The 11,136-nt window shown below is 52.0% G+C and overlaps 4 protein-coding genes across 4 annotated transcripts; 3 read left to right on the top strand and 1 right to left on the bottom strand.

Moving 5' to 3' along the window:
• Positions 1-127: 127 nt before the first annotated feature.
• GCG54_00012887 (O-methyltransferase sol2) lies at positions 128-1,630 on the top strand (the record flags this gene model as incomplete). The annotated part of the gene is made up of 4 exons (XM_045412754.1): positions 128-633; positions 693-877; positions 982-1,091; positions 1,157-1,630. The coding sequence occupies 4 exons, from the start codon at positions 128-130 to the stop codon at positions 1,628-1,630; spliced, it is 1,275 nt and encodes a 424-aa protein (XP_045268760.1).
• A 1,058-nt stretch (positions 1,631-2,688) lies between these two features.
• Positions 2,689-4,410, top strand: GCG54_00012886 (Efflux pump DEP3; the record flags this gene model as incomplete). The annotated part of the gene is made up of 1 exon (XM_045412753.1): positions 2,689-4,410. The coding sequence occupies one exon, from the start codon at positions 2,689-2,691 to the stop codon at positions 4,408-4,410; it is 1,722 nt and encodes a 573-aa protein (XP_045268759.1).
• Positions 4,411-5,434: 1,024 nt separating this feature from the next.
• GCG54_00012885 (Corytuberine synthase) lies at positions 5,435-7,246 on the bottom strand (the record flags this gene model as incomplete). Its single annotated transcript, XM_045412752.1, has 2 exons — positions 5,435-6,104; positions 6,162-7,246. 2 exons carry the CDS (start codon positions 7,244-7,246, stop codon positions 5,435-5,437), a joined length of 1,755 nt encoding a protein of 584 aa, XP_045268758.1.
• A 1,260-nt stretch (positions 7,247-8,506) lies between these two features.
• On the top strand, positions 8,507-10,720 carry GCG54_00012884 (putative transcription factor sol4; the record flags this gene model as incomplete). Its single annotated transcript, XM_045412751.1, has 5 exons — positions 8,507-8,572; positions 8,644-8,934; positions 9,039-9,187; positions 9,253-9,723; positions 9,781-10,720. The coding sequence occupies 5 exons, from the start codon at positions 8,507-8,509 to the stop codon at positions 10,718-10,720; spliced, it is 1,917 nt and encodes a 638-aa protein (XP_045268757.1).
• Positions 10,721-11,136: the final 416 nt, after the last annotated feature.

Genomic DNA, 11,136 nt, shown 5'->3' with positions numbered 1-11,136 from the left:
GATACTGCATGCAAAGTCAACGTGTATAAATGTACTATGCTTATTAGTCTTGGGGCATTCATAGAAAATCAGTTTCCAAGATCGATATTGGCCTTCTATTCTGAAGACAGCTTGCCCCAATTTCATCATGCCATCGCAAAGTAACGGCGCTCATGCTAGCGGGCTCCTCGCCGTTGCCGAGGATATTGTACAACAAACTCAGCGCATAGTCAAGTACTTGAATGCCAACAACCTTGAGCAGCCTACCTTTGCATCCAATGACACCACCCGTCCCGAGACTCTCGACTATGCCAAGCTTCAGGGAGAGCTGAAGCGATCCTTGGAAGACCTCCAGTATCTGGTCGAAGGCCCGAAGCGACACTTCCGCAATCTCGCCTGCCAGGGATACGAGCTCGCCGCAGTCTCAGTAGCTCTCGACTTTGAGTTCTTCAGTATTGTCCCTGCCGAGGGAAAGATCTCACTGGAAGAATTGGCCGAGCGGGCTGGCGTTGATCTCGACAGAACGACCCGCATTGTTCGCCTCCTCGCGACCGAGTCCATCTTCCGAGAGCCAACGCCTGGATATGTCGCCCACAATCCCAGCTCGTACCTTTTGCACAAAGACGTGGAGATTCGTGCAACGCTTCATTACACGTAAGCTACCAACGAATATGACGGGATGCCTCAACATGCTGTTTACTAATGGCTTCGAGCAGACTTGACGAGATGTTCAAAGCGGCCACTGCCGCCGCAGACAATGTCAAGGTATCACCCAAGAGCTATGACAGTGCCGTAACTCCTTTTACGACCAGGCATGGCCTTCCGATCTTCAACTTCTACGAGAAGGACACCCAGCGTTCTATCCGTTTTGCCAAAGCCATGGCAGGCTGGGCCAAATGTAGAGCCCCTTTTCCTTCCTATCAGTGTTTTGCGCCGCTTCTTTGCTCCCAGATTTGGGATTTGTCTGATCGGAGTGGGATGCTCTAGACTAACGCGTAAAAGTGAACCTCAACATTGATGCTCTGAAAGACTCCTTTCCATGGGGCAATCTGAACGGAACCGTCGTCGATGTTGGCGGTGGCAGCGGCAAGGTCTCCATTACTTTAGCAAACGTAAGAAAGCAACTCTCACATTCTCCCTAATTTTCGTGACCATGTTTTCTCACTCGTCAACACAGAGCTTCCCCAACCTCAATTTCATCGTCCAAGACTCAGCCGACATGCACGTAGCAGGTCAATCACTCCTCACCGACGACACTCGCGGACGCGTCACCTTCATGCAGCACAGCTTCTTCGACCCGCAGCCTGTTGGCGATGCTGCGGCCTTCATTTTGCGTGCGTGTGCGCTCAACTGGTGTGATGCCCGCGTCGTTGACATGTTCCGCGCCCTCGTCCCTGGTCTCGAGCGCTCCAAACCCGGCACGCCGTTGCTTATCAACGACATGATCTTGCCAGAGCAGGGCGTGCTTACGCGCGACGTGGAACGAGGCATGCGTCAGATTGATTTAATCATGCTGGTGGGCTTTGGTGGTAAGCTGCGTACTGCGGATGAGTTCGAGGCTCTGCTGAAGCAGGCGGATGAGAGATATGAGATCCGTTCTGTTCGTCCCGAAGGGCTGATGGGCTTGGTGGAGGCGCACTTACGCCGCTGAAATCAAAGTGTGATGGAAGCCGGGCATGGCGTAGACGAGCCGTGGAAATAGAGACACGGGCACTCGTATAGAGCTGAGAAAGCCGCTGCTTCATCACTTTGGATCAAACTGGGCCTAGACAAGTCTCATCAGGCACATGAACGAGTAAGGACACTGAGTTCAAAGAAAGCCAATTCACAGGAGAGCACTTTGTGATGAAGTCCCTTATCTATGTGGCCTGGCGATAATCATGTAGAGGACACAGCTAGCTCAGTCTTGTGTTTGGGAGGCATCCCGGGGTTCTGCACTCAGCTCCGATGATACTCCGAACGTGAAAACAGATTACAAGACCTTTCATGTCGCATTAGGATGGCTGCCATGCCGCTCTGACATATAGCCAGGCTACAATTCACATCCCAGTCAGTCTCGTTCAGGAAAGTGTCGCGTCGGATACCAACAGCCCCTTGCGTTCAATCATTAGGGGTCTGGATTTAAACTTTCGCCGGATGCATACCGTTGTTCCCACGGCCAACAGCCGTTCTCCCCACCCCACCCATATGCCTGCCTTGATAAGGCGTGGTAAGATGCACTGCTACCTCCCTTGAATACCACCCCGTTCGTCGACGAACCAACGGCCGAGGGACGCATATGGCGACGCGGGCCGGCCCTAGAACCACCTGATGTTTGATTGAGAGACACGGACACGCAAACCCTTCGTCTACTTCCCCCCTGTCGACCGGCCGAATTCAATCCCGACTTTACAAATCTGACCAAGCCTGTCTGAGATTGCTGAAAGTGCCGTAGCGTCGATCAGCCGTGTGTTGACTGTTGACAAGATGGGCATCGGGATAATTCAAGGCCAGTAAGGGCCATTCTGATGAAAGCTTCATCAAAAGGCTTATTAATATCTAAGACTTCAAGACATCAATACCCAAGATGTAGTTGAGAAATCAGGATAAATAGACCTTCAATTCTTTTCTACCACTTTTTACTCATCAACTCACGACATCATACTTCATTCCTTCACGTTTCTTTCATCTGGTAGTCACGATTCACAGTTCATCCGTCAAAACAATTCAATGGCGGTGATTGACGAAGGGAAAGACAGCTCGGGCGACACCAGCCTGGGTGACATCACCACGTCCAAGGAAGGCTCAACGAGTCCGGCAGAAAACGGCTCAAAAGATGAAGAGAAGCAATCACAACAAGCGCCAGACAGCTCCGAGACCACCTTGCAACCGGAGGCTCCTCCGCGTGACATCAGCGGCTGGAAATGGTATCTTACCATCATTTCAATCTTGCTTTCTACCTTCATCTACGCTCTAGACAACACCGTGGTTGCCGACCTGCAGCCAGTCATCATTTTGGAGTTTGGCAACATTCAGAAACTCTCATGGCTCAGTGTTGCCTTTCTTCTCACCGCAACTGCGACCAATCTGGCTTGGGGCCGCCTGTACAGCCAGTTCAACCCAAAGTGGCTGTACATTTTCCACGTTGTTCTTTTTGAGGTCGGCTCTGTCATATGCGGCGCTGCGCCGACCATGGATGTGATGATTCTGGGTCGCGCCATCGCTGGAGCTGGCGGTTCGGGATTGTATGTCGGCTGCATGACACTCATTTCTACCACCACCACCATGGCTGAGCGCCCTCTGTATGTCTCCAGCACCGGTCTTACATGGGGTCTCGGCATCGTTCTCGGCCCCGTCATCGGCGGCGCCTTCAGCGAATCTTCAGTTGGTTGGCGCTGGGCCTTTTACATCAACCTTTTCATCGGCGCCGTGTGCGCACCTTTCTACATCTTCTTGATCCCGAGCAAAGACCCTCGCCCTGGAGCGTCGCTCCGGTCTCGTTTCGTCGAGGTGGACTATGCCGGTTTCACTCTCCAAGCGGGAGCGCTCACCGCCTTGATTCTGGCAGTCAACTTGGGTGGCGTTGTATACCCGTGGGACTCTGGCCGCATCATTGCGTTGTTCGTTGTTACCGGGGTTCTCTTCATTATCCTTGGCGTCCAGCAAGTCTTCAACATCTTCACCACACCCGATCGACGCACCATCCCCATCCAGTTCTTCCGCTCTCGTTCTGTCCTCATCCTGTTTGTAGTCTGCGCTACCGGTGGCGCAGGCTCGTTCGTGCCCATTTACATGGTCCCTATTTTCTTCCAGTTTACCCGCAATGATGGCCCATTGGATGCAGGAGTCCGTCTGCTTCCCTTCATTGTCGTAATGGTAGTTATTGTCTTCAGCAATGGCGCTCTGATGCCCAAGCTGGGATATTACATGCCATGGTATCTGGTGGGCGGCCTTCTGGTTGTTGTGGGAGGCGCGCTCATGTACACTGTGGAGCAAGATACGCCCACAAGCCGCGTGTATGGTTACACGGTGATCATCGGCGCTGGAGTCGGCATGTTTCTACAAGCTTCCTTCTCAGTCGTTCAAACGGTTGTGAAGCCGCTTGATATCCCTCCAGCCATCGGCTTCATCACTCTTGCCCAATTTGTCGGAATTACCCTCTCCTTAGCCATCGCCAATGCCATCCTCCTCAACTCTAGCCAAGACAGGATCGAACAGATCTTGCCCAACACACCCTCAGCTGACATTCAAGCTGCAATCCTGGGTGCCCGCTCAAGCCTTGTGCGTGGTCTCTCTGCAGAGCTCAGGACCCGGGTTCTCGATGCCATTGTCAAAGCCATAGATCAGACATACACGCTGGTTATTGCCGCCGGAGGGCTCACCGCTATTCTGATTCTCATCATGCGGCGTGAGAGGCTCTTCGGTGCAAGTACTGGCATCGCTGCCGCCTGAGAGGTGTTCACCAACATCGTCTTCTTCGAGGAGATGACTCGAGACTTTGCTTTTTCAGGCTGCCTGACCTTTCTCTGGATCCCTTATTTGTCGAGGAAGGTGGGTTTTGGTCATCGCCAATTCTTTTTTTTGACCCAGCAACCCAGCTCAGTACAGACATCATGACAAATGTGGTCTCTGCAGGAAGCGACACGATCGGCTCTCACAGTCGAAGGGATACAGGAACCTTTGTTGTACCACTAGTCTAGACCATAGTTAGATAATCCATCAGACCATTGACTTGAGGATACGACTTCACGCCCCTCCACTTTCTTTCGAAAGCCTTGTGACATTGCTTTCCATCCCGCGCTGAGCGCTACTCGTAGCGCAGATCAAGGCCTTTTCGAGATGCGTATCGATTTTGGCAAATATTGCTTCGGAGCATATTTCGCGAGATACTTTATACTTGCTGACCGCGACGTCGTCACCAGGGAGCACGTCATGAGATGGGTGGAGAGCGGACGTCAAATCACAATTCACTACTTGGAATCCCAGAATAATACTCCCAAATGCAGCCTTCCAGGGCTCGCATTCACAGTAAATGTATCCTAGTTGATGCAACATCTTTGGCGGCCTCTTGCCCTCAGGCAGATTAGAGTCATCACGGCTGCAGGAAAACCTGTGGCAATGCAGATTCTCCAAATCCCTTGCAAAATTTTACGCGGCGTACGGAGTCTAAATAATGGGTCATGTCAGACGACTTTGCTGGCAGCTTTTGCTTCAAAAGGAAAGAAGAAATGTTACAACCCTGGGTCGAGGCAAGGATTTGATCCATCCCATCGGTTTCCGACCAATAAGTAGTCGAGTAACCTCCACGCGGTAAGAACTCGGGATCTCCGTTGACTATGTGCATATGCATAAACAGTATTTTTCCTCGGAGGTTGCATTATTCCCAAGCTGATAACGAAAGGAATGCGGAAGAAACATTCGACATTTTTACCCGGAAAAGAGGCACCGAGTAACATTGCAACAATCTCAACGGTGTTTACTCCTCATTCTTCTGAATGTCCACCCGGGGTCTGAGTCTCAAAAAGCACCGATCTGCCCTGTGGACTATCCCGTAACTGGCCTTGGGATCGGCAAGTGATGGGCTGACCTCGAGCAGGTCAAATGTCCACACCACAAGAGTCGTAACCATGCGCAGCTCTAGATACGCCAGTCGGCGACCCCAACAACTGCGAGGACCCATGCCAAAGGCGATTTGTGGCGCCGCGTTTGCGTTGAACTCTACTGCTCCATCAACTTCCCCGCGTGTGAGCCATCGCTCTGGGTCGAACGCCTTCATGTCTCGCCCCTCATCCCACCCCACTGTCGTCTTGGCCGTCGCATTGCGCCGGCTAGGGTCCACGTCAAAGGATGGCGCGTGGAAGCCCGGGCCGTTGGCGACTATGACCACGTTTGTGCCCTTGGGGATGCGATGGCCGAATACCTCCGTGTCGCGGGTTGCCTGCCGTGCTACGCTGGTGGCATGCAGCCGGAGCGCTTCCTCCAACACAGCTTCAAGATAGGGCACCCGTGTCTTGCTCAGTTCGGTTAGCGTGGGTGTCCGAGATTGATTGTGCGCATCGGTGTAGGCCGTATGCAGCGCATGCCGCAGCTTGGCTTGGATTTCCGGGAGTCGAGTTAAGTAGATGAATGTCCAGGCGAGTGTCGTGCTGGTTGTGTGTAAGCCAGCTATGAACTGCCCTGCAATCTGTTCTCCACATCAGTACCTGACATCGATGGGCTTCCAAGCCTTGGTGTTTGAGAGCGCTCTCAATCTTACCTCGTCCATCAAAATCGGATTCTCGAAATCAGGTTTGCGGCCCTCTTTTTCCGCAGTCCTCTGCTCACGCATCAACATGTATTCCACTGCCGTCTTGGCTTCCCCCGTCTCATCTAACCTCCTAAGAGAGCCTTGGATTTGTTCTCGCACAACTTGTCTCTTCACTGCTACTAGCTTCCTAAACTTCGGTGTCTGGTTGATCCACCATGTCTTCAGCCACGGGAACATAGACTTGGTCACTTCGTCAATGCCTTCAACCGTTTCATAAAGTGCAGAAATGAACTCATGAACCGGTGCCTCGGGAAATTTGGCCTCTCCGTCTGTCCCGATCTCGATGCTTGAGGGGTCTAGCCGATAGAGAGCCTTGAACTGGGGACCCAGAGCAGTGTGCTCAAAGTGCTTGTCAAACACGAAGGAGAGCATGCCGTCGAGAGCGTTGTGATTCAGATCCTCGTTGACGTCAAACGGTCGCCCACTGCCCAAGCGGGCTTTCATCTCCCAGAAGTGGACGAGATGAAGCGCATTGTCGTACATGACGGGGCCGACCGTCCCATTCAGAAAGCTGGGGGTCATGAGATCCTGCAGCCAGGCTCTTGTTTGCTTCCAGGTCTGGCCTCTCTTCATCCGGGCATGAAAGGCGCCCACCGGGCCCAGCCCGTCGGTGATAAAGTCCGACCGGTCGAACTCGGGCCGCCGCATCATGACATCCTGGGCTTCGATGGCGTCGGCGAGAAGTACCCAGGGCTTCGAAAAGGGATCCACAAACACCTGGGATAGGGGTGTCTGCAAGGTGTTCACCTGCTTGAGTAGCCACGCGTTGAGCTCTCTGGTGACGCTGACCTCCCGCAGCATGTCTGGGGCATCCCCCAGGATTTTGTGGGCTGACTCCGGATTGTACGGAATACCCGGAAGGGGCCGGGGTAATAGTAACCGTTTGTATAAGAGATAAAGGACCCCGAGTACGGCAAGAAGGCCGAGTGGCGTTGGCAGCAGCCCGCATCCGAGAAGCTGGATCGCATCTGAAAGAGCCATTGTGATGTATAGCACAAACTACAAAGAAAGATATGGTTCATAGCGTCTATTGATGCAAAGTGAAGATCTGAGAGCTTGGCTTTATCTATTCAGGCGACAACACCATGAGGAAGACCCAGCATGTGTCCCTTTCGTATTCTCTAGACTTCATCGCAATATTGAGCGGTAAGTGCTCCTGATCTTTAGATGGACAAGCAATACATCGCGGTGTTGTCACAGTCGCAAGCTAATGTTAAGGTGCCGTACCTAAGCCGATGATTTTCGGGCGAAAAATATCGGCCGACCATATGAAGACCCTAGACCGTCACGTAGCACCATCGGAACGCGCAAGACAGATATGCGAGTCAGCAACTGGGACTGATGAGGAGGCATATTGAATGCTTACAGCTGGGATACGTGAGTCATGAAAGTGTGCTTCAATGAGGCTTGCTGCAAGACCGCTCTCGTATGATTGTCACCCTTCACCCCTAACTCATCTACCCACGACGGATATTCGTGATGAAAGGAACGTCGTGACCAATGATTGATGAAACTCAGCGATGAATTATTTGACGCCATCAGGGCCGAAACACTACAGTCACAAACATCCAAGGATTGCTGCATGCCTGTCCGTTAAGTCCGGGGGACTCGTCTACTTACCGGGGCAATCGAGTTCGCTTATCATCCCCCACGGCAACCCTTGACGGAAGTCCCTCGACGCCCGCGCCATTCCTGCAAGAGACGGCTGCGTAATCGAACCGATGCAGCACGGCATGTGGAACGAAGGTCGGCTAGATCCTAGTTTGACGACGGACCGGGCCCGGAGAATTGCCGCATTAGTTCCGCCATAAAGCTAAAAGACCCTAGTCCATCAGGATTAGGGGGTAGGGGGAGAAGTGGCTATTGTGGGCGCGATGATACACTTTACTAATTGAGAATAACCTCATGTCAAGACATAAAGACGAATTCGCCCAGCGAGCCTTGAGACAAAATACTTCGCATGCTGGTATGACAGGCATGTATGTAAGCTGCACAGAGGAACTTTGAGTGTTGCAAGGCAGCTGAAGAATAATACAAGCTCTCATCATTGTCTCCAACAGTTTGTTCCGGGCTCTATCTGGCCAGTCGCCGACCACAAGGCTCGATGGATAAGCTGATGATAAAACCCTCCATCACTTTTGCCGTATTACAGCTCTGGTCTTCGCCCAGGAAACTAGATGAAAGTCAAATCAGATGGATGCTTTCCGCATTGCTTCTAGATCCGAGCCAGAAACATCGGACATGCAAAAGTCTGGCCGAAAGCGTGTTGTGTCATCTTGTATTCCGTGTTATACTAGGAAGCAGAAGGTCTGGAGATTTGCCCACAACCTCCTGGAGTGAGACATCGTTCATCAGTCCTAACTCGTGGGCCCGCGTAGTGCAATCGTCGTTATCCATGCAATCATTGCGCTCGGCGCAGGCGACCCGAGGAGTGCGCTTACTACAACTCGCAGGCATTGCAAGCCAACATTTCACCAGTTCAAACGGAGGCTCGCCAAAACGAAGATGTTCCTACAGCACACGACACCCGCATTCAACAGAACTGTAGCAGCGGTTCTGCTCAGAGTATCACAGACCAGGAGAGTAGGATCGACGTGGCTGATTCGATAGCCGAAGTGTTTGGATATTTTGAGGAAAGCGAGTCTAATACTATGGCTGTGGTCTGCGGGGTCAGTGCACTTCACTCCCTTCTCTCATCACATGCTTAAGCTACCCGCGATTTTCTTGGCTCTTCCACCATTCGTGATATATCATTTCTGACAGCTGCACATAGTTAGGGCTGAGAAATCACCAAATCCGAGACAGACAATGCGCGCCTATCCCTCTAGAGTCGTTGGAGGAAGTTGAAGATCAAACAGAAAGAATGCCCGATCGTCAGATTCTTGACTTTCTCGTGCAATACTATGTGATGGAAATCCACTGGTTCGTATCGCGGCGCTGCCAGCTAGTGACAACCTGGAAACCCGACTAACAATTGCCTCTCGTAGGATGGAACAACTTGTGCACCCACCTTGGTTCTTGGCACAGTACCAAGTATGGTGGAACTCGGAACGACCGTCATCAACACTTGACGTCGAGTTCGCAGTGCTACTCCTGAGGATGTGTTCTCACGCTTTGCAGTTTCTCCCCTCGCCGTCTTACACCATCGATAAGATCAGAGGCATGTCCCTGACGGACATTCGGGACTCAATCAACGATGTCGCCGACAAGCTTACTGCAATCTGCATTCGACTCGACGGGAAGGGTTCTCTTCTACGCGTGCAGCATCTGCTCTTTTCGGGATTACGGTACCAGTGCGAAGGGCGAAATAAGATGTTTTGGGAAGCGTTTGGCGACGCGGTTCGAGTCGCACACAGAATTGGACTTGATCGAAGGCCTGCGGCAACAATTACGGGAATGAATGAGTTAGACAAGGAAATGCGTCGCAGGGTGTACTGCAACCTTTTCATATGGGATAGGTACCACGCTTACCTCGACGGCTCATATTTGATGACTCATAGCTAACGTTTACTCAGCCTTTTCTCGAGACAACTTGACATGTCCCCTTTTTTGCCCTCGGGTTTGACCGACGAAAACCTTCCACGGATGCACCTCAGTCCAAATGTCGACGACGCCGACGCCCCTGAAGAGTTCTCAGAACGTTTGATCCAAGCCCGTCTGGCGTCCTTTTGGAGAGACTTCTTACCAAGGCGAGAGTATGACGCGACCGTGGCCGAAGCAACATACGAGAAGTTTTGCAACGGATTTCTCGCAACTTTGCCGCCGGCCTTCGCTCTGGACTCCAGCACGCAATGGGACGAGCGTCTACCTATGCTGCCTCTGCAGAGGCAAAACCTGCATACCACCATTTTCGAGTCGCTCTGCTGCAACTTTCGCCCGGTACTGCTTCAGAACCCAGCCTGCCTCAATAGGCTTCCCGTATACAAGCGAGTTCTTCTATCGTGTCAGAGAAGGGCTCTGGCCGTGGCAGCATTGAGGGTGCTGGAAAGCGTCTCTAAGTTGCACACCATACTAGGCGGCTGCCACACACGGTTCGTGGGCATCATCTTTCCAACATTTGAAGCTGCCGTTCTGCTTGTCGGCCTCTGTACGGATATCGACTTTCCGGGCAAGAGTGAGGATGGCCCTCTCACCACGCTCAGGATAGATCCTCTCGGGACTGGGAAGGCTCGCGTATCTCGGGACCAATGCTTGCGCGCGGTTGATGACGCGCTTGCACGTCTGCGAATGCTTGCGGAAGTGAGCAATATGGCTCAGGTAGGAGCTCAAACCCTAACCCAACTTCTCAGTAAGATGCCAAGACAGCAGACGCCAGACATGGAAACCATACCTGCATGGATCAACCAAATGCTCGAGTTGGGCGTCGAGGAGGCTGTAGGGCAGTGCGATTTCAAAGACATCCCTAACAGCGAGTGTGGTCCGTGGATACAGCAGGTCTCAGAAGAGCTTATATAGACAGTGCTAATATCGATATTGTGATCCGTGGTTGCCAACCACGCGCTGGTAATCTAATAGCAAATCTAGACTATCATGTCGCTGTTGTCGGCTTGGTAGTGATGTCTATATCAACGGCCGAGGCCCGATTCTGGTTACTTGGTGAGTAAACTAGGAGGCAGGAAAATAGGCGCATAAATGTGCACCTCCTGGATTCTTTAGTCTAAAAAGAACGTCAGGCTGCGTAGTCTCGGGCAGAAATGCTGCTGGGATTTGCTTCACCCGCCTTTTCAAAAGACTTTTCCAATTTAGTAATTGTGTTGTTGTGGACTGTCATCAAGCAATACCGTGTCTACCTACAACTTCTAAGTGATCTTCAAACTCCAGTCTCCTCATTTTGTTGGTTAGTTTGTTCTCGATGTTGAAACTGGTGCATG

Source organism: Colletotrichum gloeosporioides (assembly GCF_011800055.1).
Source record: "Colletotrichum gloeosporioides strain Lc1 chromosome Unknown consensus_16, whole genome shotgun sequence".
NCBI lineage: Eukaryota > Fungi > Ascomycota > Sordariomycetes > Glomerellales > Glomerellaceae > Colletotrichum > Colletotrichum gloeosporioides.
Note: the sequence above shows the minus strand (reverse complement) of the source record. Positions and strands in the feature narration are given on the sequence as shown.